This window comes from Coregonus clupeaformis, chromosome 11 (assembly GCF_020615455.1).
Source record: "Coregonus clupeaformis isolate EN_2021a chromosome 11, ASM2061545v1, whole genome shotgun sequence".
Classification (NCBI taxonomy): Eukaryota; Metazoa; Chordata; class Actinopteri; order Salmoniformes; family Salmonidae; genus Coregonus; species Coregonus clupeaformis.
Genome location: NC_059202.1, coordinates 33,714,048 through 33,741,161, shown reverse-complemented (window position 1 = coordinate 33,741,161; position 27,114 = coordinate 33,714,048). Strand labels below are relative to the sequence as shown.

Genomic DNA, 27,114 nt, shown 5'->3' with positions numbered 1-27,114 from the left:
TCTCTAAGACAGCAAAAAAATAAAAAACTTTCAATTGTTCCTATACTGTATTGCACTTTAAGCATCTCTGCTGTTTAAGTGGCTATAGCTCTAAAGTTACCAAAATGCCCATAGGGGCTTCAGACTGTGACAAATACATTTTTCACAGAGCTTTGACAAAACATATGTGGTCTGTCCAGAGGACAATCTCCGCCACACGCTTACATAATGCTGCTTCTGCATCTCTCTGGCGCTGTGCTGTGTATACAGAGACAAAAGCTACACCAGGATATATAGCTAGTCTACTGTGGCTCTGTTACTGTGTAGTGCCTGTAAAGTTGTGGTGGCTCTATAAGGACAGACATTACCATAATGTAATGGATGGAGTGAAGGTCTCCAACTGGGCTCCACCGTACATCGACTGCTGTTAGACGAGCAACAGCGACAGGTACTTATTATTCCACAGACTTTCAAATGAGCTACCATTGTGCATTTTCGCAGCCTGGACGTTATTTATGATCCACACACAGTGGGAGGGTGATTGGTTGAAAGCTGAGAGTTTTAGTCAGAGGTAGCTACATGATGAGGAAAGTCCAGCACATGAGAGCCCTACAATTCAGGTGTGTGTGTGTGGGAGTGGGGTGGTCAACATCTGAGGACAAAACATTGTTTTTTGGATCTGTTTACGTTCACATGAGTGACCTTGGGAACAATGGGGAATGGAGTGATTGTGCAGCAGAGGTGTTCACTGAAACAAAGGAAACAGTCATTGGAAACAGCTGGGGCATTGGAGAGTGTAAGCCATGTTCAAGTAGAGCTTTAGATGGATTAATACAGCCCCCTCTATTACTTCCAGGGTTTTTTGTTATCCACACAGCAGTGGTCAGCTAAGCACAGGCGCTCGAGTTTGAGAAGGAATCTTCTTACCCTGGAATGGGGAATACCCCCCCATCACTTTGAGTACATGTATCTATTAGAATATGTCATGGTCTTTCTGTAGTATTTCTCCATTCCTATTGCCACTAAAGGGGATTTCTCAGAAATTGTTTGTTGTGCTGAGTAAGCTCGTGGCAAATGCTGAAACTGTTCTTCCTGAGTGACAGCCACTGTCAGTGTTCTCAGTGACTGTCATTGTCTCATTTAGGGTGCATCCAAGGAGGGAGTCGCACAGTGAGTAAAAAGACCCCTAAGAGGCATCTCTGGGTTTGTCAGACACATCACAACTAATCCAGACAGTTGCCAAGCCAAGATGGGATTTAAATCAAGCTTCAAATAGCAGCTGGCACTGCATAATTGGAACAAATAGAAGTCAGAGAAGCAGAAAATAACATGAAACAACAAGAGGTGCCTCAGTTCCATAGGTGGCAATACTGTAGTTAACGGGCCGGGGCAGGTGTGTTACAGCTTGTATCTGGTCAGGGATTTTATTCCTGTGTAGCTAACTGCTGTATGCTACGGGTGCAGTGTTGAGCATCCACCCCACCCCCTCCTTATCCCCCTCTCACCCCTTCTGGAATCCCAAGCTGAACAGGAGTAATCAGATGAGAGGCGGAGTGGGGAGGCTCACGTGGGGACACAGCGTCTACCAGGGATTAAAAACAAGAATCTTGATTGAAGTTCCACTAGTCTCACTCTGCAAGCGGGTTAAATGGGAGAGAGCGAGACAGACATACACAGAGTGAGAGAGGGAGAGATAGAAAGGGAGAGAGGTACAGAGGGAGAGGGAGGTACAGCAGTGAGAAGGAGTGGGAGGAATAAAGAGCGAGAAGGGGAGACAGCGCAGTGCTGGGTGGGAGGGGGAATGAGTGAGAGCGAGAGAGAGAGAGTGAGGGAGAGAGAGAGAGAGGGAGAGAGAGGGAGAGACAGGAAGCATGCCACAGCCACTGAGCCAGAGACGCAGGGAGGGAAAGCGAGCGAGAGGAAGACAGAGAGGCCATGAGCAACAGAGAGGGCAACAGGGTGAAGCTGTAAGGACGACAGCGTGCTAAGACGGAGAGTGAGGGGGGAGGACCGGGAAGAGAAATAGAGAAAAAAACAAAGGGATACAATCAGAAACAGGCTTGGACAGGAAAAAGGGGAGCGAGTGGGTGGGGGTCTGAGGAGAAATAAGCGGAAGAAAGTTTTCGAGAGACAGGAAAAGAGCGGGAGAGAGAGAAGTCAATGAGAAAAACTTTCCATGTGAATGGCAAGGGCGGGAAGCTGGAGGGAAAAAAGTTAATTATTTAAGGATTCTTCCTCTGTGGCTGCTGGACTGCTTCCATCATGTTCTCAGACACCAGAGCTCCTGGGGAGCACAGAGGCTATCAGCACAGCAACCCTCATCTCAACCTCTGGCTCCACAATAGATTCAGGGCCCACCACAGCGACATGGGACTCAATGGGCAGCGCAGGCGGACTGATGCCAACCTTACCTATCCCAACAGAGCCAAAGAGGTAGGCTTTAAATCACAAGAGGTGATCAACACTATACATGGGAAGGAAAGGATGGGTCCCCATTTGAATGGACTGGGACTGGAGGAGCCAGATTTAAGTAGCCAAGAGGGCAGTCCTTCCAGGTGGAGCCAAGGCCAGTCTCCAGAGCCAGGCCTGAGACACAGCGCGTCTGTCAGGAACCACTACACAGAACACTCCTTTGTTTGGAACCACCGGCAGACGTTACCACACCCCTCAGTCAAGAACTACGTGATGGCCCCTGCCCCCGCTCCGCCAAAACAGTTCAAAGGTCAAGACGGCTGTAAAGTGCCTGTTTGTTTGGAGGACCAGCTATGGGGTTACCCCAGACAGACCTGTCAGAGAAACATTCATAAATCCAGCTGGGTGGATTCAGCCACAGCCACACAGGACTTACCCATTCACCAGAGTTTCAGTTCCACCTTGAGTTCCACCCAAAAAAAAGTCAGAAACAGCCATAGACACTTGACTAGACCAGTAGGTGGACCAGAGACCAGAAGAGACCAGAAAGACTTGACTAAACCTGTAGGTGGACCAGAGACCAGAAGAGACCAGAAAGACTTGACTAAACCTGTAGGTGGACCAGAGACCAGAAGAGACCAGAAAGACTTGACTAAACCTGTGGAGGGTTACAATGGACCCAGCTCTCTGCATGAGGTCATATTCTCCACAGAGGTTCCTCAGAGAAACATGGGAGGTCCCACTCTCAGATCCCAGCAGAGTCCCAGTAAGCACTGTCCCACCCCAGAGGATGTCCAGACCAGGCCCCCCAGCGGCCACCAGGGCTCCAGGAGAGGGCCAGGGCTGACTGGGTCGAAGAGGAGCCACCGGAAGGTGGTCCGGGATCAGATCCGGAGAGTGGTGGAGAACCTGGAGGAGGTTCTAGGAGGCCTGAAGGACATCCATCAGGAGATGAAGGAGGTAAAGACGTTTCTGTTTGCCTATAAGTTAGAGCTAGGGTCTATCTTTGATGGGAGGATTTAAAGCTGTTTCTTGTGCAGAGCTGTGGTGTAGTGGTAACACTCCCCAGCACAAGTCACATGTACAATGGAGACTGTGGTTCAAGCTTCGCATCCCACTGTTCTGATTTCCAAAATGTCTCAATAAGTGTCAAATACAACAACAACAACAAATATTAAAAATAAAATATAAAAAACTTGTTTTGGGAGGGGATAGTGAGCGATGTCCTGGTATTGTCAACACGTAATAATACAAGTAATAATAGATAACAATGAGTAACGATAACTTGGCTATATACAAGGGGTACCAGTACCGAGTCGATGTGCAGGGGTGCGAGGTAATTGAGGTAGATATGTACACACAGTGGCTTGTGAAAGTATTCACCCCCTTGGCATTTTTCATATTTTGTTGCCTTACAACCTGGAATTAAAATGGATTTTTTGGGGGTTTGTATCATTTGATTTACACAACATGCCTACCACTTTGAAGATGCAAAATATTTTTTATTGTGAAACAAACAAGAAATAAGACCAAAAAACTGAAAACTTGAGCGTTTACAGCTGCAAGTCTCTTGAGGTATGTCTCTATAAGCTTCGCACATCTAGCCACTGGGATTTTTGCTCATTCTTCAAGGCAAAACTGCTCCAGCTACTTCAAGTTGGATGGGTTCCACTGGTGTACAGCAATCTTTAAATCATACCACAGATTCTCAATTGGATTGAGGTCTGGGCTTTGACTAGGCCATTCCAAGACATTTAAATGTTTCCCCTTAAACCACTCGAGTGTTGCTTTAGCAGTATGCTTAGGGTCATTGTCCTACTGGAAGGTGAACCTCCGTCCCAGTCTCAAATCTTTGGAAGACTTAAACAGGTTTCCCTCAAGAATGTCCCTGTATTTAGCGGCATCCATCATTCCTTCAATTCTGACCAGTTTCCCAGTCCGTGCCGATGAAAAACATCCCCACAGCATGATGCTGCCACCACCATGCTTCATTGTGGGGATGGCCACTCTTCCGTAAAGCCCAGCTCTGTGGAGTGTACGGCTTAAAATGGTCCTATGGACAGATACTCCAATCTCCGCTGTGGAGCTTTGCAGCTCCTTCAGGGTTATCTTTGGTATCTTTGTTGCCTCTCTGATTAATGTCCTCCTTGCCTGGTCTGTGAGTTTTGGTGGGCGGCCCTCTCTTGGCAGGTTTGTTGTGGTGCCATATTCTTTCAATTTTTTAATAATGGAATTAATGGTGCTCCGTGGGATGTTCAAAGTTTTTTTATAACCCAACCCTGATCTGTACTTCTGCACAACTTTGCCCCTGACCTGTTTGGAGAGCTCCTTGGTCTTCATGGTGCCGCTTGCTAGGTGGTGCCCCTTGCTTAGTGGTGTTGCAGACTCTGGGGCCTTCCAGAACAGGTGTATATATACTGAGATCATGTGACAGATCATGTGACACTTAGATTGCACACAGGTGGACTTTATTTAACTAATTATGTGACTTCTGAAGGTAATTGATTGCACCAGATCTTATTTAGGGGCTTCATAGCAAAAGGGGTGAATACATATGCACGCACCACTTTTCCGATATTTATTTAGTAGAATTTTTTTGAAACAAATTATTTTTTTCATTTCACTTCACCAATTTGGACTGAAATCCAAATAAAAATCGATTTAAATTACATGTTGTAATGCAACAAAATAGGAAAAACGCCAAGGGGGGTGAATACTTTTGCAAGGCACTGTATAACTAGGAATAAAGCGTATAAATGGATAGTAAACGGTAGCAGCACGAATGTGGTGAGTCAAAAAAGTTAGTGCAAAAAGTGTAAATGCAGATAGTCCGGGTAGCTATTTGGTTAACTATTTAACTAACTATTTAGCAGTCTTATGGCTTGTGGGTAGAAGCTGTTCAGGGTCCTGTTGGTTCAAGACTTGGTGCATCGGTACCGCTTGCCGTGCAGTAGCAGAGAGAACAGTCTATGACTTGGGTGGCTGGAGTCTTTGACAATTTGTAGGGCCTTCCTCTGACACCACCTGGTATAGAGGTCCTGGATGACAGGGAGCTCAGCCCCAATGATGTACTGGGCTGCCCGCACTACCCTCTGTAGCGCCTTGTGGTTGGATGACCAAGCAGTTGCCATACCAAGCGATGATGTAGCTAGTCAAGATGCTCTCAATGGTGCAGCTGTATAACTTTTTGAGGATCTGAGGGCCCATGCCAAATCTTTTCAGCCTCCTAAGGGGGAAGAGGCTTTGTCGTGCCCTCTTCACGACTGTGTTGGTGTGTTTGGACCATGGTAGATCCATAGTGATGTGGACACCAAGGAACTTGAAGCTCTCAACCCACTCCACTACAGCCCCGTCGATGTGAATGGGGACTTGGCCATCTGTTTCCTGTAGTCCACGATCAGCTCCTTTGACTTGCTGACGTTGAGGGAGAGGTTGTTGTCCTGGCACCACACTGCCAGGTGTCTGACCTCCTCCCTATAGGCTGTCTCATCATCATCGGTGATCAGGCCTACCACCGCTGTGTTGTCAGCCAACTTAATAATGGTGTTGGAGTCATGCGCAGCCATGCGGTCGTGGGTGAACAGGGAGTACAGGAGGGGACTAAGCACGCACCCCTGAGGGGCTCCCGTGTTGAGTGTCAGCGTGGTGGATGTGTTGTTGCCTAGCCTCACCGCCTGGGGGAGTCCCATCAGGAAGTCCAGGATCCAGTTGCAGAGGGAGGTGTTCAGTCCCAGGGTCCTTATCTTATTGATGAGCATGTAGGGCACTATGGTGTTGAACGCTGAGCTGTAGTCAATGAACAGCATTCTCACGTAGGTGTTCCTTTTGTTCAAGTGGGAAACGGCAGTGTGGAGTGCCATACAGATTGCATCATCTGTGGATCTGTGGGTGCAGGGTGTCTGGGATGATGGTGTTGATGTGAGCCATGACCAGCCTTTCAAAGCATTTCATGATTACAGATGTGAGTGTACGGGGCGATAGTCATTTAGACAGGTTACCTTGGCGTTCTTGAGCACAGGGACTATGGTGGTCTGCTTGAAACATGTAAGAGAGAGAGGCTTAAAAGGTCAGTGAAGACACTTGCCAGCTGGTCGGCACATGATCTGAGTCCTGGTAATCCGTTTGGCCTTGCGGCCTTGTGAATGTTAACCTGTTTAAAGGTCTTATATCGGCTACGGAGAGCGTGATCACACAGTCGTCCGGAACAGCTTGTGCTCTTACGCATGGTTCAGTGTTGCTTGCCTCGAAGCGAGCATAGAAGGCATTTAGCTTGTCTGGTAGGCTTGCGTCACTGGGCAGCTCGCGGCTGGGTTTCCTTTGTAATCCATGATAATTTGCAAGCCCTGCCACATCTGACGAGAGTCAGAGTGTGGAGTAAAGGTGATATAGAGTTATTTTGCCTCTAGTTGCACAGGTGACATGCTAGTAGAAATTAGGTCAGACGGATTTCAGTTTTCCTGCATTAAAATCACCAGCCACCAGGAGCGCTGCCTCTGGATGAGCATTTTCTTGTTTGCTTATGGCCGATGCATAGAAAAACCAGATAGAATACTATCCATGTCCTTGTTCAGCCAAGTTTCCGAGAAACATAGGATATTACAGTTCTTCAGGTCCCATTGATAGGATGGTCTGGAACGGAGCTCGTCCAGTTTGTTCTCCAGTGATTGTACATTCGCCAGTAGAACAGAGAGTAGAGGCGGTTTATTTACTCGCTGCCGTAGTTTCATCAGGGTTCCCCGCAAATCAGCCTCTATATTGTCATCTCTTTCATTCCGAGTGTCGGGATTACGTTCTGGTCCGGGGTGAGCAATATGCCCTCTGCCACCGACTCATTGAAGTAGAAATCTTAATCCAAATCGAGGTTAGTGATCGCTGTTCTAATGTCCAGAAGTTATTTTCGGTCATAGGAAATAATGGCGGGAACATTATGTACCAAAAAGTTTCGATCTGCGCAGAAAAACATACAAAATAGCAAAGTTGGTCAGGAGCCCGTAAAACGGCCGTTATACATTCCAACACCATTCTCTTTTGTTGGCAAACAAACTGAAAGGAATACATTCTGCCACATGTAGTGTGCTGTTTGAACAGGTATAAAGCCAAGATTGGCGATTTACTGCCACCTGCAGTTATGGAATGTTTGCTCACAAGTATAATTAATTGGCTGATCCCTCCTGATGACCCGGATGGAATCATATGATCCTTCCTTAACCCATTGGAAGTCCCACCCAGTTGACTACTTCAAAATGGTGAAAGCCCTCAATCGTGCTACACATGCTAATACAGGCTTTTGGCTAGTAGAGGCCTCTATCATTCTCTATGGTTCCACCAAATGAGTACCTCTTGGGTAGTGTAACTTCGTCAATTAACTGTCATAAACAGCACATGTTCAACTTAATAAAAAGCACGTTTTCCCATCTCAAGAGGTTAATTAAATACAAAAAGTACTATAGTTAGTGCCTATTAAGTCCAAATATCTAAATGACTAAAATGTAAATGTAAATAAAGTAACAGGGTTGAGGATTTCCTCTTAAATCAGTCAGAAGTCCCTCTGTGAGAATGGAATTGTGGGGGAATGGAAGCTTGTTGTGTGCAACAGGGAGGGGCAATTGAATGCTAATTTTACTAAATGAAATTGTTCAAACATTTCTAGCCTGTCTATCTATGGGTAACAGGGTTGATGTGTTATGCTTGACCGCTCAGTTTTCCACCACAAAACACCAGAGAATTGCCAAATAGAGTAGAACCAGCTCACTGCTTTTACACTAAGATTTGACTATTAAATGTTCAATGTTTCGAAATAAATATTAAAGCGAAAGTTCAGTTCACGTAACAGGGTGTTTTTGTATTTTTATTTTTATTAATCACTAATCACATGAAATAAATAATAATCTTCAGAAATTACTTTGTCAAAGCAACAAAATAACTAGGGCTTTACAATGATGGTGAAAACTGTTTAGGGTTAAGTGGGTTACAATCTTCCCAGAAGGGGTGAACAGAGGGACATGTCAAAATGCTGAATTTTGTCAATTTTGCAAGTCTTTATTCATATAAAAAAAATCAGATTTATTGAATATAACATGTGGTCTATATTAAAGGGCACAATTTATATTGGTGCACAATTTCTACTTAAAATATCAAAGGGACGCAAAAGGCATGGAACAACCCTGCTATGCTCCATTTACCTAATGTATGCAATGTTTTAAAGTGATGCTCAGCAGCGGTACCCTCTCCTCTCCAGTCTCTCCACCACCAGATGCTGACAGGGGAGCAGCTGGAACCATGCTTTTAATCCATTTATGGAAACGCCTGAGCCCTGGCTCATATTCTCATCCCATAAAAGTGACATGTAAATCGGCCCCTCTCACGTTATCTGGCTGCATTACTGTACTGTTATTTGGCGCTCCTGCTGTGCTAGGTGGAAAGTTCAGCATAAGTGCAGCCCGAGAGCAAGGGTATTGCACGAGGGTATTGCAAACGTTAGTAGAACGTTAAATAAATGTATGAAGTAACATCCAGTGATGCTGCTGTTATAGTGTGGTGCAAGGAACATATCTTACTGGACCAGGTGGTCAGGGACCTGAAGGAAGACACCAGAGAACTTGAGTAGTTAAGTGAGAAAAACAATTTGTCTAGCAACAGCACGACCACACACAGCAAAGGTTGAGGCAGATCAAACGTTTTCTCTAGTCTCATTTTCTCGCATCTCTCCAGCCCCATCATCTCTGACGTGTATCTTAATCCCTTTCACAGGTGGTGCAGCAGATTGAGCTGCTGACCTCGTCCATTGACCTGAGTGAAGGGGATGCCAGCCCCAGCCTGCCCAGTGACAGCAGCTCCACCTCCAGTGGAGTTGCGATGGGCAGCAGCCACCAGAGGCCCAGGGGTGAGGAGGCCAGGCAGGGGGATGCAGCTCTCTCCTCCCTCATCAGGACTAACTCACCCCAGCGTCACAACCCTGCCTCCAGCCCGCTCCGCCTCCCCCACCAACTTGCTCCCAACCCTCATAGGAGTAGCCCTGTTCGCCCTCCCACCCCTGGTCTGTCCCCCCTCAGTACCAACCCACCTCACCCCAACACCCATGATCCATCAGTCAAGAGCAAGAGTTTGCATTACCCCCTCAACCCTGCCTCTAACTCTACTCTCTTTCACACCCTTGGGCTTTCTCCCCATAAAAAAAGTCCCCCTCCTCACCCCTCTGCTCTTGGTCCATCTGTCACCGTAGAGACCCAAACAGGGCCACCCATGAGGGCGCCTCGCCCTGTCAGCCCACCCAGAGGCCTTAAGACCCAGACCAGGGTGGAGGGAGTGAGGACAACATCTGCTAAATCACTGGGGCTAACCCAGGGCCAGACGGTCCCACACGGCCCAGGGAGAGTTCCAGGGCCCAAGGGCCGCAAGCCTCCTCCTTACCCGCACAATGGGCACTTTGATCGGGGAGCGAGTAAAGGCAAGGACCCCAGGAAGGCTCCCCCGTATCCTGTGAAGAGAAGACTGCTCTCGACCACGGTGTGAGAGGGAGGTGGTTGGATGAATGGAGCAACAGCCACAGAGCTGAGGGAGCAGAGGGTGATTTAAGGCTCGCCAACTTGAGCAGAGTCCACGTTTCCAAGGTGATGAGAGGCGTCTCGGGGTGAGTATATGTCAGCATAGCTCTGCTGCATTTGTGCTGACACCCTCCCCACCTTTCTGGCTCTGACCAAATCTTAATAGGAGGATAAGAGACAGCAACACCTGGCTCGGCTGCACTTGTAACAACTAGGGCCCGATGCAGATGCTCACATAGCAGAATGATGACACGGCCAAATAGGAAGTGAGAGCATCTCTTTGGCGTACCATGTCTCTTGGCTGACTTGGTCACCCAGTGTTTGGAAGTGTGTCAGGGGGAGATGGGGAAGAGGGGGACAGAGACAGCGGGGCAGCTGGCCATTAGTCCTACCCTTCAAAGGGCCCTTGGTGGTGATGCCTAACCTAACCCTCCTCATCCATAAGCTCCATCTGTTCCTTGTAAATGTCAATCGGGAAATACAGAGGAAGAGAGAGAGAGAGAGAGACGGGGGAATGCAGTCCAAACTGGCTGAGAGCATTTACAAGAGAGAAATGATTACGCACTCATCGGGTCGTATCATCGTGCCCGTAGTCCAGAATCAATCTACCTGTATCACAGCGGTTGTAACGCATCGTTGCATGTTGTAGATCATTTGTATTTGTAGTTAATTTGATGCCATCTTGTGGACTTGAAATGTACTTCAGCAGATACATTTGGACTGGAAACATTGTTCTAATCAGGGATCTTAGTAATACATTCCAACGCAATTTTAGACAATGTTGGCTATGTTTTCTGATGGTTACAGACACGGGAAGTTAAAAGTCAACAGTTATAGTAGTAACAGATGGCCAATGGTAATGACCCATTTATACACTGAACAAAAATATAAATGTAACATGCAACAATTTCAAAGATTTTACTGAGTTACAGTTCATATAAGGAAATCAGTCGATTGAAATAAATTAATTAGGCCCTAATCTGTGGATTTCACATGACTGGGAATACAGATATCCATCTGTTGGTCACAGATACACTACATGAACAACAGTATGTGGACACCTGCTCGTCGAACATCTCATTCCAAAATAATGGGCATTAATATGAAATTGGTCCCCCCTTTGCTGATATAACAGCCTCCACTCTTCTGGGAAGGCTTTCCACTAGATGTTGGAACATTGCTGCGTGGACTTGCTTCCAATCAGCCACAAGAGCATTAGTGAGGTTGGGCACTGATGTTGGGCGATTAGGCCTGGCTCGCAGTCGGCATTCCAATTCATCCCAAAGGTGTTCGATGGAGTTGAGCTCAGGGCTCTGTGCAGGCCAGTCAAGTTCTTCCACACCAATCTCAACAAATCATTTCTGTATGGACCTCGCTTTGTGCATGAGGGCATTGTCATGCTGAAACAGAAAAGGTCCTTCCCCAAACTGTTGCCACAAAGTTGGAAGCACAGAATCGTCTAGAATATCATTGTATGCTGTAGCGTTAAGATTTCCCTCCACCAATCTTTACAGTTGGCACTATGTATTGGGGCAGGTAGTGTTCTCCTGGCGTCCGACAAACCCAGATTCGTCCGTCGTACTGCCAGATTGTGAAGTGTGATTAATCACTCCAGAGAACACGTTTCCATTGCTCCAGAGTCCAATGACGGCGAGCTTTACACCACTCCAGCTGACGCTTGGCATTGCGTATGGTGAAAGCATGGAAACCCATTTCATGAAGCTCCCGACAAACAGTTATTGTGCTAACGTAGCTTCCAGAGACAGGTTGGAACTCGGTAGTGAGTGTTGCAACCGAGGACAGACGATTTGTATGCGCTACGTGGTTCAGCACTCGGCGGTCCAGTTCTGTGAGCTTGTGTGGCCTACTACTTCGCGGCTGAGCCGTTGTTGCTCCTAGATGTTTATACTTCACAATAACAGCACTTACAGTTGACCGGGGCAGCTCTAGCAGGGTAGAAATCTGATGAACTGACTTGTTGGAAAGGTGCCATCCTATGACAGTGCCACGTTGAAATTCACTGTGCTCCTCAGTAAGGCCATTCTACTGCCAATGTTTGTTTATGGAGATTGCATGGCTGTGTGCTCGATTTTATACACCTGTCAGCAACGGGTGTGGCTGAAATAGCGGAATCCACTAATTTAAAGGGGTGTCCACATACTTTTGTATATATAGTGTACCTTTAAAAAAAAGGTAGGAGCGTGGATCAGAAAACCAGTCACTATTTGGTGTGACCACCATTTGCCACATGCAGCGCAACACATCTCCTTCGCATAGAATTGATCAGGCTGTTGATTGTGGCCTGTGAAATGTTGTCCCACTCCTCTTCAATGGCTGTGTGAAGTTGCTGGATATTGGCGGGAACTGGAACACGCTGTCGTACACGTCGATCCAGGGCATCCTAAACATGCTCAATGGGTGACATGTCTAGTGAGTATGGAGGCCATGGAAGAACAGGGCCATTTTCAGCTTCCAGGAATTGTGTACAGATCCTTGCGACATGGGGCCGTTCATTATCATGCTGAAACATGAGGTGATGGTGAGGACGAATAGCACAACAAAGGGCCTCAAGATCTCGTCACGGTATCTCTGTGCATTCAAATTGCAATAAAAATTATTGCAGTTGTGTTCGTTGTCCATAGCTTACGCCTGCCCATACCATATCCCCACCGCCACCATGGGGCACTCTGTTCACAACATTGACATCAACAAACCGCTCGCCTGTATGAAGCCATACACACTGTCTGCCATCTGCCCGGTACAGTTGAAACCGGGATTCATCCATGAAGAGCACACTTCTCTAGCGTGCCAGTGGCCATCTAAGGTGAGCATTTGCCCACTGAAGTTGGTTATGACTCCAAACTGCAGTCAGGTCAAGACCCTGGTGAGGACGACGAGCACGCAGATGAGCTTCCCTAAGACGGTTTCTGACAGTTCGTGCAGAAATTCTTCAGTTGTGCAAACCCAGTTTCATCAGCTGTCCAGGTGGCTGGTCTCAGACGATCTCACAGGTGAAGAAGCCGGATGTGGAGGTCCTGGGCTGACGTGTTTACACGTGGTCTGCGGTTGTGACATTCCTGGATTCAGCAGGCCAATTGCGCGGTCCCTCAAAACTTGAATAATCTGTGGCAAAACGGCACATTTTAGAGTGGCCTTTTATTGTACCCAGCACAAGGTGCACCTGTGTAATGATCATGCTGTTTTATCAGCTTCTTGATATGCCACAACTGTCAGGTGGATGGATGATCTTGGCAACGGATAAATGCTCACTGACAGGGATGTAAACAAATTTGTGCACAACATTTGAGAGAAATAAGCTTTTTGTGCAAATTTCTGGGATCTTTTATTTCAGCCAGTTGTGGAAAAAGTACCCAATTGTCATACTTGAGTCAAGTATAGATACCTTAATAGAAAATGACTCAAGTAAAAGTGAAAGTCACCTAGTAAAATACTACTTGAGTAAAAGTCTAAAAGTATTTGGTTTTATATATACTTAAGTATCAAAAGTAAATGTAATTGCTAAAATATACTTAAGTGTCAAAAGTAAAGTATAAAACATTTCAAATTCCTTAAATTAAGCAAACCAGATGGCACGGTTTTCTTGTTTTTTATTTATTTACGGATAGCCAGAGGCACACTCCAACAGTCAGACATCATTTACAAACAAAGCATTTGTGTTTAGTGAGTCCACCAGATCAGATGCAGTACGGATGACCAGGGATTTTCTCTTGATAAGTGTGTGAATTGGACTTTTGGGTGTCAGGTAAAATGTAGAAAGTAGAAAGTACATAGTGTTCTTTAGGAATGTAGTGGAGTAAAAGTAAAAGTTGTCAAAAATATAAATAGTAAAGTAAAGTACAGATACCGCCCCCAAAAAACTTAAGTAGTACTTTAAAGTATTTTTATTTACAATTGAAGTCGGAAGTTTACATACAGTGGGGAAAAAAAGTATTTAGTCAGCCACCAATTGTGCAAGTTCTCCCACTTAAAAAGATGAGAGAGGCCTGTAATTTTCATCATAGGTACACATCAACTATGACAGACAAAATGAGAAAAAACATTCCAGAAAATCACATTGTAGGATTTTTAATGAATTTATTTGCAAATTATGGTGGAAAATAAGTATTTGGTCAATAACAAAAGTTTCTCAATACTTTGTTATATACCCTTTGTTGGCAATGACACAGGTCAAACGTTTTCTGTAAGTCTTCACAAGGTTTTCACACACTGTTGCTGGTATTTTGGCCCATTCCTCCATGCAGATGCAGTGATGTTTTGGGGCTTTCGCTGGGCAACACAGACTTTCAACTCCCTCCAAAGATTTCTATGGGGTTGAGATCTGGAGACTGGCTAGGCCACTCCAGGACCTTGAATTGCTTCTTACGAAGCCACTCCTTCGTTGCCCGGGCGGTGTGTTTGGGATCATTGTCATGCTGAAAGACCCAGCCACGTTTCATCTTCAATGCCCTTGCTGATGGAAGGAGGTTTTCACTCAAAATCTCACGATACATGGCCCCATTCATTCTTTCCTTTACACGGATCAGTCGTCCTGGTCCCTTTGCAGAAAAACAGCCCCAAAGCATGATGTTTCCACCCCCATGCTTCACAGTAGGTATGGTGTTCTTTGGATGCAACTCAGCATTCTTTGTCCTTCAAACACGACGAGTTGAGTTTTTACCAAAAAGTTCTATTTTGGTTTCATCTGACCATATGACATTCTCCCAATCCTCTTCTGGATCATCCAAATGCACTCTAGCAAACTTCAGACGGGCCTGGACATGTACTGGCTTAAGCAGGGGGACACGTCTGGCACTGCAGGATTTGAGTCCCTGGCGGTGTAGTGTGTCACTGATGGTAGGCTTTGTTACTTTGGTCCCAGCTCTCTGCAGGTCATTCACTAGGTCCCCCCGTGTGGTTCTGGTATTTTTGCTCACCGTTCTTGTGATAATTTTGACCCCACGGGGTGAGATCTTGGGAGATTATCAGTGGTCTTGTATGTCTTCCATTTCCTAATAATTGCTCCCACAGTTGATTTCTTCAAACCAAGCTGCTTACCTATTGCAGATTCAGTCTTCCCAGCCTGGTGCAGGTCTACAATTTTGTTTCTGGTGTCCTTTGACAGCTCTTTGGTCTTGGCCATAGTGGAGTTTGGAGTGTGACTGTTTGAGGTTGTGGACAGGTGTCTTTTATACTGATAACAAGTTCAAACAGGTGCCATTAATACAGGTAACGAGTGGAGGACAGAGGAGCCTCTTAAAGAAGAAGTTACAGGTCTGTGAGAGCCAGAAATCTTGCTTGTTTGTAGGTGACCAAATACTTATTTTCCACCATAATTTGCAAATAAATTCATTAAAAATCCTACAATGTGATTTTCTGGATTTTTTTTCCTCATTTTGTCTGTCATAGTTGACGTGTACCTATGATGAAAATTACAGGCCTCTCTCATCTTTTTAAGTGGGAGAACTTGCACAATTGGTGGCTGACTAAATACTTTTTTCCCCACTGTACACTTAGGTTGGAGCAGGGACGGCCTGTTCAATAGGGCGATATGGGCGACGCACTGCCAAACGGGAAAAGGAAGGGATTTTTTTTCTAATCAATTATATCACGGCAACAGTAGTTATCAGTGTTGTAATCTATACGTCTGATCTGCCACAGTGCCACACTGCCACTAAATGTCGAATCAGGCTAAAGTCGTGCTTCAAATGGCTCCACCCCCTTTTGGGGCGATTTCAGTCAGATTGAAAATCGCCCAGAACTTCTGTCATAGACTCCCATGTAAAATCTATTTTTTTCAAATTTCAGAGCCTTCAATACAATCTCAATGGGTGTCTGTGGGCTTGCACTTACGCGCTTTCGTCATACGTTACGTAACCATGAACGTAACTGAGAAAAGAGTGGATTGTTTGAAAGAAGTTCCTTTTTGTCGGCGAACAAATTAAGATAAATTGGCAACGAAACAATTAGGACCTCCCAGACCAAATTTAATAATTCAACAGGTTTCTACTAAAGGCGGAAAGTCCTACACCCGAGGATTTTCCAAAAATTGGTACGAACGAAAAAATACATTGCCACTCACTCAACTGGATGACGAGGGATACAGGCTAGCTGTCCGCCGCCACAACGATGAGGTTAGTGTTGATAATCACAAGTTTACTGGATGTGGATATGGTGTAATAAAGGCAGTTTATTCAGAGGTAAATACAGTGGGGAAAAAAAGTATTTAGTCAGCCACCAATTGTGCAAGTTCTCGCACTTAAAAATATGAGAGAGGCCTGTAATGTTCATCATAGGTACACGTCAACTATGACAGACAAAATGAGAAAAAAAATTCCAGAAAATCACATTGTAGGATTTTTTATGAATTTATTTGCTAATTATGGTGGAAAATAAGTATTTGGTCAATAACAAAAGTTTCTCAATACTTTGTTATATACCCCCTTTGTTGGCAATGACACAGGTCAAACGTTTTCTGTAAGTCTTCACAAGGTTTTCACACACTGTTGCTGGTATTTTGGCCCATTCCTCCATGAAGATCTCCTCTAGAGCAGTGATGTTTTGGGGCTGTCACTGGGCAACACGGACTTTCAACTCCCTCCAAAGATTTTCTATGGGGTTGAGATCTGGAGACTGGCTAGGCCACTCCAGGACCTTGAAATGCTTCTTACGAAGCCACTCCTTCGTTGCCCGGGCGGTGTGTTTGGGATCATTGTCATGCTGAAAGACCCAGCCACGTTTCATCTTCAATGCCCTTGCTGATGGAAGGAGGTTTTCACTCAAAATCTCACGATACATGGCCCCATTCATTCTTTCCTTTACACGGATCAGTCGTCCTGGTCCCTTTGCAGAAAAACAGCCCCAAAGCATGATGTTTCCACCCCCATGCTTCACAGTAGGTATGGTGTTCTTTGGATGCAACTCAGCATTCTTTGTCCTCCAAACACGACGAGTTGAGTTTTTACCAAAAAGTTCTATTTTGGTTTCATCTGACCATATGACATTCTCCCAATCCTCTTCTGGATCATCCAAATGCACTCTAGCAAACTTCAGATGGGCCTGGACATTTACTGGCTTAAGCAGGGGGAAACGTCTGGCACTACGTCCCTGGCGGCGTAGTGTGTTACTGATGGTAGGCTTTGTTACTTTGGTCCCAGCTCTCTGCAGGTCATTCACTAGGTCCCCCCGTGTGGTTCTGGGATTTTTGCTCACTGTTCTTGTGATCATTTTGACCCCACGGGGTGAGATCTTGCGTGGAGCCCCAGATCGAGGGAGATTATCAGTGATCTTGTATGTCTTCCATTTCCTAATAATTGCTCCCAGAGTTGATTTCTTCAAACCAAGCTGCTTACCTATTGCAGATTCAGTCTTCCCAGCCTGATGCAGGTCTACAATTTTGTTTCTGGTGTCCTTTGACAGCTCTTTGGTCTTGGCCATAGTGGAGTTTGGAGTGTGACTGTTTGAGGTTGTGGACAGGTGTCTTTTATACTGATAACAAGTTCAAACAGGTGCCATTAATACAGGTAACGAGTGGAGGACAGAGGAGCCTCTTAAAGAATAGGTTACAGGTCTGTGAGAGCCAGAAATCTTGCTTGTTTGTAGGTGACCAAATACTTATTTTCCACCATAATTTGCAAATAAATTCATTAAAAATCCTACAATGTGATATTCTGGATTTTTTTTTCTCATTTTGTCTGTCATAGTTGACGTGTACCTATGATGAAAATTACAGGCCTCTCTCATCTTTTTAAGTGGGAGAACTTGCACAATTGGTGGCTGACTAAATACTTTTTTTCCCCACTGTATATCTGGAATCGCGTTCACGGACCCGTTCGTCAAACTCTTAGGGAGCTATAAATTAAGCCCCATTACTTACCATATCAGATAAGAGAAATTGCTGCAGCTACATATATTTTACATCCTGGCCCTACATAGTTCACTATTTGCATCACTTACCAAAATATTACATGTGGTCATATATGCTTGGAAAGTGGAGATGCCATATAACGTCAAAAAAGTAAACATTGCTGGAGACACATTGCCGTTTTGGAGAAGACATCGCGTTTGCTAGCGAAGAGATTTGTTGTGGCAAATGAACTTGGGCTGGGAATTGCCAGGAACCTCACGATAAGATATATGCATCAGCATTGCGAGTCTCATGATTCTATACGTATTGCGATTCGATACTGTGATTTTATTGCGCACCATATGTCTGTTGCAGAGGGATCAGAAAGCCATGAGAACGAGTTTTGATCAGTCATGGAAATAAAAGTGCTGAAAACAAATTGGCTCCCAATGTGAAAAGATTGAGAACAAGCTATGAAGGAACAATAATGGTGTTTTGGTGCAGGTACAGCCAACTAGCGCTAAAATATTGCGATATTGTCAATACAGTATATCGTAAAGTATCACTATGTAACTCGATTTCTTTCACCCCAATCCCTCAAATTAACGGTAAATAACTGAATTGTTTGCCCCACATTTAGCTAAGATGATTAGCTAGCCAGCTAAAATGTTTTAGTTAGTTAGCAGTCGCATCTACAATAGTTTACTGTCAATAACATGTCTCCAAAAATGACGTGGTGTCTCCAATTGTGTTGACATTTTACAATTGCAATGCGCATCCATGAGTATCCACTTTCTGTAGCTCAGCTGGTAGAGCATGGTGCTTGTAACGCCAAGGTAGTGGGTTCGATCCCCGGGACCACCCATACACAAAAATGTATGCACGCATGACTGTAAGTCGCTTTGGATAAAAGCGTCTGCTAAATGGCATATTATTATTATTATTATTATCTGAAGAGAGCCCCGAAACATTGTGTGCAGACATTTTATGCAATAAATGAAGTAGGTTCAATCTAGTAGTTCTGATCTTCTGATTGGTCCTGATGAGTTGGGCGAGGTCCCCTGCAGGCTACTGTCACTGTTGCATTGGCTCTGAGTCGGGTTCTCTGTCTTCAAATGTTCAGCCTAAGAGAGGGGATTTTTGTGTTGTGTGTGTGTGTGTGTTTAACAGTGATGATGTGTGTGTGTGTGTGTGTGTGTTTAACAGTGATGATGTGTGTGTGTGTGTGTTTGTGTGTGTGTGTGTCCTCAGAGCAAGAACTCGTGAGTTGGAAGAACTGAGAGGCCTATGGCGTGGGTGTTGTCCTTGGCCACCTGCTGACAAGGCTGACAAGATAGGACCCTTTTGTCCATTGTTATTGGATAGGAACAGAACTTATAACCAGCTCCTGACCTAAATAGATCTTAGCACAACATTTTACTCAACATATCATATTCCATATTCACTATAACAAATATATTTACTACGACATTAGCAAGAACCGCCACATCCTCAGCCGGCTAATCCAGTGTGTGAAGTTTTGCGGAGTGTTTGAGTTAGCTTCGCGAGGCAAAGATGAAACTGAGGGCTCCACCAACCCTGGTAAGCCAACACTTTTGAGATCAGTCAATAAATGCTTCTGGTATTGACTTATATGCTGCCCCTGTCTTCATGTTGTTGCTGGACATATCTTTTTTTAAATGTGTGTAGGTCACCTAAATCATCAGAAAAATTGCCCCTCCTGAGAATTTTTTCAGGAGCCGCCACTGGGTTGGAGTCATTAAAACTCGTTTTTCAACCACTCCACAAATTTCTTGTTAACAAACTATAGTTTTGGCAAGTCGGTTAGGACATCAGAAAACAAGTCTGGTTCATCCTTGGGAGCAATTTCCAAACGCCTGAAGGTACTACGTTCATCTGTACAAACAATAGTACGCAAGTATAAACACCATGGGACCATGCAGCCATCATACCTGTCTCCTAGACCTGTCTCCTAGAGATGAACGTACTTTGGTGCGAAAAGTGCAAATCAATCCCAGAACAACAGCAAAGGACCTTGTGAAGATGCTGGAGGAAACAGGTACACAAGTATCTATAACCATAGTAAAACGAGTCCTATATCGACATAAACTGAAAGGCCGCTCAGCAAGGAAGAAGCCACTGCTCCAAAACCGCCATAAAAAAGCCAGACTACGGTTTGCAACTGCACATGGGGACAAAGATCGTACTTTTTGGGGAAATGTCTGGTCTGATGAAACAAAAATAGAACTCTTTGGCCATAATGACCATCGTTATGTTTGGAGGAAAAAGGGTGTTAGTTGCAAGCCGAAGAACACCATCCCAACCTTGAAGCACGAGGGTGGCAGCATCATGCTGTGGGGGTGCTTTGCTGCAGGAGGGACTGGGGCACTTCACAAAATAAATGTCATCATGAGGAAGGAAAATTATGTGGATATATTGAAGCAACATCTCAAGACATCAGTCAGGAAGTTAAAGCTTGGTCGCAAATGGGTCTTCCAAATGGACAATGACCCCAAGCATACTTCCAAAGTTGTGGCAAAATGGCTTAAGGACAACAAAGTAAAGGTATTGGAGTGGCCATCACACAGCCCTGACCTCAATTCTATAGAAAATGTGTGGGCAGAAATGAAAAAGCGTGTGCGAGCAATGAGGCCTACAAACCTGACTCAGTTACACCAGCTCTGTCAAAAGGAATGGGCCAAAATTCAACCAACTTATTGTGGGAAGCTTGTGGAAGGCTACCCGAAACGTTTGACCCAAGTTAAACAATTTAAAGGCAATGCTACCAAATACTAATTGAGTGTATGTAAACTTCTGACCCACTGGGAATGTGATGAAAGAAATAAAAGCTGAAATAAATCACTCTACTATTATTCTGACTTTTCACATTCTTAAAATAAAGTGGTGATCCTAACTGACCTAAGACAGGGAATTCTTACTAGGATTAAATGTCAGGAATTGTGAAAAACAGAGTTTAAATGTATTTGGCTAAGGTGTATGGAAACTTTAGACTTTTTTTTTTTTTTTTTTTTTATTGTCATTTAGCAGACGCTCTTATCCAGAGCGACTTACAGGAGCAATTAGGGTTAAGTGCCTTGCTCAAGGGCACATCGACAGATTTTTCACCTAGTCGGCTCGGGGATTAGAACCAGCAACCTTTCGGTTACTGGCACAACGCTCTTACCCACTAAGCTACCTGCCGACTTCAACTGTAAGTACTTTACACCACTGATTTCAGTTCATGAAACATGGGACCAACACTTTACATGTTACGTTTATATTTTTGTTCAGTAATAGTTTGACTAGAGGGAGGCTAATAGAGGCTGCTTTAACAACAGGAAGTTTAACATTGGCAAATAAAGGGAAAACTATTTCTTGCCAATACTTTGATTTATATACATATGCATTTGTGGTGTCCAAAAACATGATGCACGTTGAATTTCATCTTTGTGTAATAGCTACATTTTCATATGGAACGTAGTAATGTTACACTGGATAATGTAACTCAGGGCTATCGAACCCGCTGAACTGAAAATGTGTGCCCTACTAATGTAAAACAAGAGCAAGAGATCAGCACACAGAAATCTGAAAGTAATCCAAACTGACAACCATCAAACCTGACCATGGACAGCAGTGTGAAATCTCAGCAATGACATTTTGATCAAACAGCTGTGTCAAAACAAAACATGAGAACACACATTTCATATTCCCAGACAACATGACTTTTATTGGAGCATCAGTTGCACATTGTGATTTAGAAAACCAAGGAGTAGAAAATAAAATGTAAAAAATAAGTGCCCGGTAGTATTTCCTGTTGGGAGCCAAGGGACTCCACTATCAACACTGAGGGATGGCCTCCTCTAGACCGACAGGGATGAACCTGGTACGTGCTGGCAAGCTTACTATCCTCTACATCAAGGCAATATGTCTCTAATCCTGGTGGGACAAATAAGCTTCTGTTCTAAAGCTCCACCTAGCTTCATTAAGACTGTCGGTAGGAGTGAGAAAAACTAAATCAACTGCATTGAATGATGATTGGTTGGTTGAATCAGGTGCTCTAACTGGGGCTCCCTGCTCTACAGTGTCTGTATTAAGCATTCACTTGCTTAGAGAAGAAGCAGATTGGAAAAAATGTATATCTGTTAACGTGCGCACGATGAAGACAATAGATTACTCACATTTCCCTGGCTTAGCATTAGACCGATAAATCCTCTGACCCTATATCTCTCTACATCCGTTAACATCAGACATCCCAAGATACATTCTCATACATTATGGAACATAATGAATTTTCCCTGTAAAGCCATAATCCTCTAACTAAAAAACAATAGATATATTCAACAGCATAGTTGTAGACCACCAAGCTCTAAGGCTGTCACTCCATTACTGTATCGTCCTTCATGCTTGAATATCGTCCTTCATTTTCCACTGTTGTCGACAGTAGAGCACAATGTCCTGCCTTGAGAGCTCGCATGGATGTCACCATTGGACAATATTACAACAGTCATTTGGATATCCAGCCAATCAGAGCTCATCGTGTCGTGTCCGGCCAATAATAGTAAGTTTGGAGAGCTCAGCGCGGAACTTCCCGTCTTTGTGGGTCACTGGAAGGGCGACGGGAGAGGAAATTAGTTACTACATCATAACACAAGTACAACATTCAATTAAAAAACAACATTTAGTAGTAAACATTGGCGTACCGCAAATTTTGCAGTTTTACAGCAAACTTCCTGTAATTCTATATATATTTTTTTACCATGCCTTATAACGTGTTCATATGCTTTCTGGGGCGCACCTCCAGGGGGCCCCCAAACCCCTCCCCAAAAATATATTAATACCCGTGGACCCCCCCGCCTTGCATTGGCTGTGGAAGTGTGTGGTACGCCAGTGGTAGTAGGTTGTTATAATCTTCAGATTGGCACAATGTCAACAACAGCAAAGTATAGATCCATCATCAATTCCATCCACTTGTCGCAAACGCTTCATTCCAGACAAATAGGTAAAAAAACAAGAACAGTATTGATCTGTTGTGACAGACAGACAGAGTGCAGTAGATCAGCAGTAAGCAGACTAGTCATCTCACCTGTAGAATCCCCCACAGTGAATTCATCTTCCTTCAAAGTCACATCCCTCTGTCCTCCCGCTGCAGTCTGGGACTGTGGAGATGATGACGGGGAGAGATGGGAGCAGAGGATAACAAACAAGGGGATGAAAGTGTGAATGGAAAAGAGAGAAAGTCATCACAACAGAGGAGAGTTACAGTGGAGTGACAAGGTCGAGGAGATACTCTGCTTCTCAGAAGCGCTGGTTATTTTTATCCCAATGTTTAGTGAGTGTTGTTTTTTTCTCTGTCTTTTCACAGAGGACAGTGCCGTCAGGAGGAGAGGTTGAACGGTTCTGTTCTGACAGCATCTGTCTGAGGCTTTGTCCTTGCGAGGGAGGATGTTCAAGAAGAGGCCTGTGGGAGAGCAGTGTATGTGCTGTGATGTACAAAGCCTCCTCGCCTGACAGACTCCTCAGAACACTGTTTCCCTGTATGGTGTTTTGGTACCCACTGGCGGGTTGCCATTGATTTGTGTGAAGATGTGGTAAGAAACTGGGTCATGACTACAAACATTGGTCTAGTTTAGTTAGTAGATCAGAGGGAGATATCAAAAACGTATAGTGGATGGGTCACAGCACAAACCGGTTTGGGAACCACTGCCTTAGAACTCTGTGTGCAACTTACAGTGAGGGAAAAAAGTATTTGATCCCCTGCTGATTTTGTACGTTTGCCCACTGACAAAGAAATGATCAGTCTATCATTTTAATGGTAGGTTTATTTGAACAGTGAGAGACAGAAGAGCAACAAAAAAATCCAGAAAAATGCATGTCAAAAATGTTATAAATTGATTTGCATTTTAATGAGGGAAATAAGTATTTGACCCCCTCTCAATCAGAAACATTTCTGGCTCCCAGGTGTCTTTTATACAGGTAACGACCTGTATAAAAGACACCTGTCCACAGAAGCAATCAATCAATCAGATTCCAAACTCTCCACCATGGCCAAGACCAAAGAGCTCTCCGAGGATGTCAGGGACAAGATTGTAGACCTACACAAGGCTGGAATGGGCTACAAGACCATCGCCAAGCAGCTTGGTGCGATTATTCGCAAATGGAAGAAACACAAAAGAACAGTCAATCTCCCTCGGCCTGGGGCTCCATGCAAGATCTCACCTCGTGGAGTTGCAATGATCATGAGAACGGTGAGAAATCAGCCCAGAACTACACGGGAGGATCTTGTCAATGATCTCAAGGCAGCTGGGACCATAGTCACCAAGAAAACAATTGGTAACACACTACGCCGTGAAGGACTGAAATCCTGCAGCGCCCGCAAGGTCCCCCTGCTCAAGAAAGCACATATACAGGCCCGTCTGACGTTTGCCAATGAACATCTGAATGATTCAGAGGAGAACTGGGTGAAAGTGTTGTGGTCAGATGAGACCAAAATGGAGCTCTTTGGCATCAACTCAACTCGCCGTGTTTGGAGGAGGAGGAATGCTGCCTATGACCCCAAGAACACCATCCCCACCGTCAAACATGGAGGTGGAAACATTATGCTTTGGGGGTGTTTTTCTGCTAAGGGGACAGGACAACTTCACCGCATCAAAGGGACGATGGACGGGGCCATGTACCGTCAAATATTGGGTGTGAACCTCCTTCCCTCAGCCAGGGTATTGAAAATGGGTCGTGGATGTGTATTCCAGCATGACAATGACCAAAAACACACGGCCAAGGCAACAAAGGAGTGGCTCAAGAAGAAGCACATTAAGGTCCTGGAGTAACATTTTTGACATGCGTTTTTCTGGATCTTTTTGTTGTTATTCTGTCTCTCACTGTTCAAATAAACCTACCATTAAAATTATAGACTGATCATTTCTTTGTCAGTGGGCAAACGTACAAAATCAGCAGGGGATCAAATACTTTTTTCCCCTCACTGTACATGTGATGTGACACTAGTCTGAGATAGTTGTCTGTACTCTGAACATGGCAGCATTCTCTTGGGAGAAGAATAGATGGTTAGATCTGAATGCAACATGGTAACAATGTACTCTCTGACTGCAATATAATGTTCTCTCAAATACCTATGTGTGTTGCCATGACAATCTATTTTATCATCTCTACCCATATAAAGCCCTATATTAGCTTTGATTTAGATTGCCAGTAAATCAGGATAAAGACAGACAGAAGTCTAAAAATGTGTAGGTAGGTACACACAGTAAATGCAGAAGACATGTTTCCATGGGGATGTGCAGTTCTAGCTCATTATCACTGAGACAGACAGAAGTGCACTTGTACCAGGAGACCAGAGGAGAAGACAGGTCAATGCTGCAGTGACAATATGCTGATATTGGACAGATACCTTATCTACTTTACACCACAAAACATGTCAGCAAAGATTTTGCTCTAATGCATTATTATGTAGAAATGCAGATAGGATAGCAAATTACATGACCCATTTGTATATGGTGGATACTTACATATGCACTGGCATACTCAATCTTGGCTCCTTTCAGCTCAGCCTTGAACTGTGTGAAAAACAAGTAGGACTTCCCCTGGGGTCTGTCAACAACGAGGAAGAGAAAAATCAACAAAAATGAAGATAGGGATTAAGTCACTACTGACGTTTGTTGACTCTGCTATTAGTTATTCACTAGGCAAAGCCAAGATGAAAAACTGGAACTGATTGGCCGGAGATATCTCGGGTGAATGACCACCAGGCGGCACTTGAATGAATAAGTCATTCAGTGTACATGGATATATCTGAAGCCTAACTTCTATTGTTCTGTGTGACCTCACACCAGGGCTTACAGCGTACCTCCACACTGAGCAGGAGAACAGACTGTCATCATCGCTCAGGCCCACACTCATCAGCCATTGCTGTTAAAACAACACAACATGAAAACATGTTATTATAATATTATTATTTTGATGATGTATTCTTTAGGTATGTGAGTAGTATGACAAAGGTTTAAATGTACTTTCTGTTGATCTACTTCAGAGTTTTACTTTTAAACTGCACACTAGAAACCTATTAATCAGTTTACCACAGGTAGCATATGTTTCAACTCTAGACTAGAATAAAATGACCTATTTATTAGGTTGAAACAACCTAAACTTTGATCAGGATACAACCTACCTCGTTGGTTCCCCCTTGTGATGCATACGTGAATGAACATTCATATTCTCTCTGTGAAAGTAGCTTCATGATTAAATTGAGCCAGGAATGAACATCATTAAAAATGACAAAACACATTTGTGTTATTTATTTGTAGGCCTAAGTGTTTGGAAGTCAAATGGGATGTTTGGGAGTCAAACAATTTATAGCTCATTATTATTTCAAACATCTGCAATTTGTAATACAAAGGGGCATTTGATTTTCACATGCATATGTTACTATTGTATATTTGTGATTGAACATAAAGACAACATTGATTGCGTCTCTGTGGGAAAATGTAGATATATTCTAGGCCAATGAATAGCCTCCTTGTGGCACTCTGATACTGACGTGTCAGCATATCAGAGGTCGGTTCCTCATCATCATGCGACGACCAGATACTTAAAAAAAATATATATATGTTTTTTTTTTAAATCGACATAGTGTTTCAATAATATTTAATTTGTGAGTGGTGCCATCATATACTTGGCTGTTATTTGAATTAGCTACCATATGTGAATAAACCGCAAGATAGTTTGCAGGGAACTATACCCGGCAAATAACTTAGTTAGCATCCTGGCTAACACGTCAATTCGTATGCATTTTTGTGCCACATACAACATTATCTAATTGCTACAACAACTCGTCGGAGCAAAAATGGTACACAATGCAACATACATGACTTCACTAGCTGCCTAGTAGTACAGTACTAACGTTATTTGTTAGCTGAATTATGTGGCTAGCTATATTGCTTACCATTTTCTCCATATCGCTTACCATTTTCTCGGAGAACGTGTGCACCGCTCCACCGGGTTTTACGTTGAATTCCACAGTCTTCGTTCGCTCATTGGCACTGGCCAATGTAACTGTTAATGTTACAACCAACAAAGCAAAACATGCCAAGTTATTTAGGGCCATTTTGATCTGCTGCTATCGAATGATACTGACAGATAATTCGTGCGAGTGCTCTGCCAAGTGTCGTCACAGGAAACTCAAAATAATTCAAGTGATGATGGAATTCCTGAAAAAAAAGTTTTCGCTCTCAAATACGCGAAACCTCCTGATGTTTTCAAATACAACCACATATGTGGTTAAACAGTTTGATTGTTGTTATTTTTCACCGTGCATAAATCGAAATA

At 44.1% G+C, this 27,114-nt stretch overlaps 2 protein-coding genes across 8 annotated transcripts; one reads left to right on the top strand and one right to left on the bottom strand.

Moving 5' to 3' along the window:
* Window positions 1–1,732: 1,732 nt before the first annotated feature.
* On the top strand, window positions 1,733–23,541 carry LOC121576823 (proline-rich protein 36-like). Of its 2 annotated transcripts, XM_041890337.2 has the most exons (4): window positions 1,733–2,911; window positions 2,960–3,351; window positions 9,142–10,021; window positions 23,141–23,541. In XM_041890337.2, the coding sequence occupies exons 1-3, from the start codon at window positions 2,242–2,244 to the stop codon at window positions 9,901–9,903; spliced, it is 1,824 nt and encodes a 607-aa protein (XP_041746271.2). In that variant the 5' UTR covers window positions 1,733–2,241; the 3' UTR covers window positions 9,904–10,021; window positions 23,141–23,541. The 2 variants fall into 2 exon arrangements, with proteins under 2 accessions (XP_041746271.2, XP_041746270.2); XM_041890336.2 differs by having other exon boundaries at window positions 1,733–3,351.
* Window positions 21,478–27,114, bottom strand: LOC121576824 (myeloid-derived growth factor). Of its 6 annotated transcripts, none has more exons than XM_041890338.2 (6): window positions 26,732–27,114; window positions 25,958–26,020; window positions 25,637–25,698; window positions 25,299–25,380; window positions 22,862–22,934; window positions 21,478–22,382 (listed from the first exon to the last, which is right to left on the bottom strand). In XM_041890338.2, exons 1-6 carry the CDS (start codon window positions 26,891–26,893, stop codon window positions 22,303–22,305), a joined length of 522 nt encoding a protein of 173 aa, XP_041746272.2. In that variant the 5' UTR covers window positions 26,894–27,114; the 3' UTR covers window positions 21,478–22,302. The 6 variants fall into 6 exon arrangements, with proteins under 6 accessions (XP_041746272.2, XP_041746276.2, XP_041746275.2 ...); XM_041890342.2 differs by having other exon boundaries at window positions 25,958–26,008; window positions 26,753–27,114; XM_041890341.2 differs by having other exon boundaries at window positions 26,753–27,113.

What these genes read in the sequence shown, in the direction of transcription:
- LOC121576823 (XM_041890336.2), top strand. Translation starts at nt 2,242, where the DNA reads ATGTTCTCAGACACCAGAGCTCCTGGGGAGCACAGAGGCTATCAGCAC. An exon ending in TCCATCAGGAGATGAAGGAG is followed by an intron (nt 3,352 to 9,141) that starts GTAAAGACGTTT and finishes TCCCTTTCACAG; the next exon opens with GTGGTGCAGCAGATTGAGCT.
- LOC121576824 (XM_041890338.2), bottom strand. Translation starts at nt 26,893, where the DNA reads ATGGCCCTAAATAACTTGGCATGTTTTGCTTTGTTGGTTGTAACATTA. An exon ending in TTCTCCTGCTCAGTGTGGAG is followed by an intron (nt 25,381 to 25,636) that starts GTACGCTGTAAG and finishes CGTTGTTGACAG; the next exon opens with ACCCCAGGGGAAGTCCTACT. An exon ending in CACTGTGGGGGATTCTACAG is followed by an intron (nt 22,383 to 22,861) that starts GTGAGATGACTA and finishes TCGCCCTTCCAG; the next exon opens with TGACCCACAAAGACGGGAAG.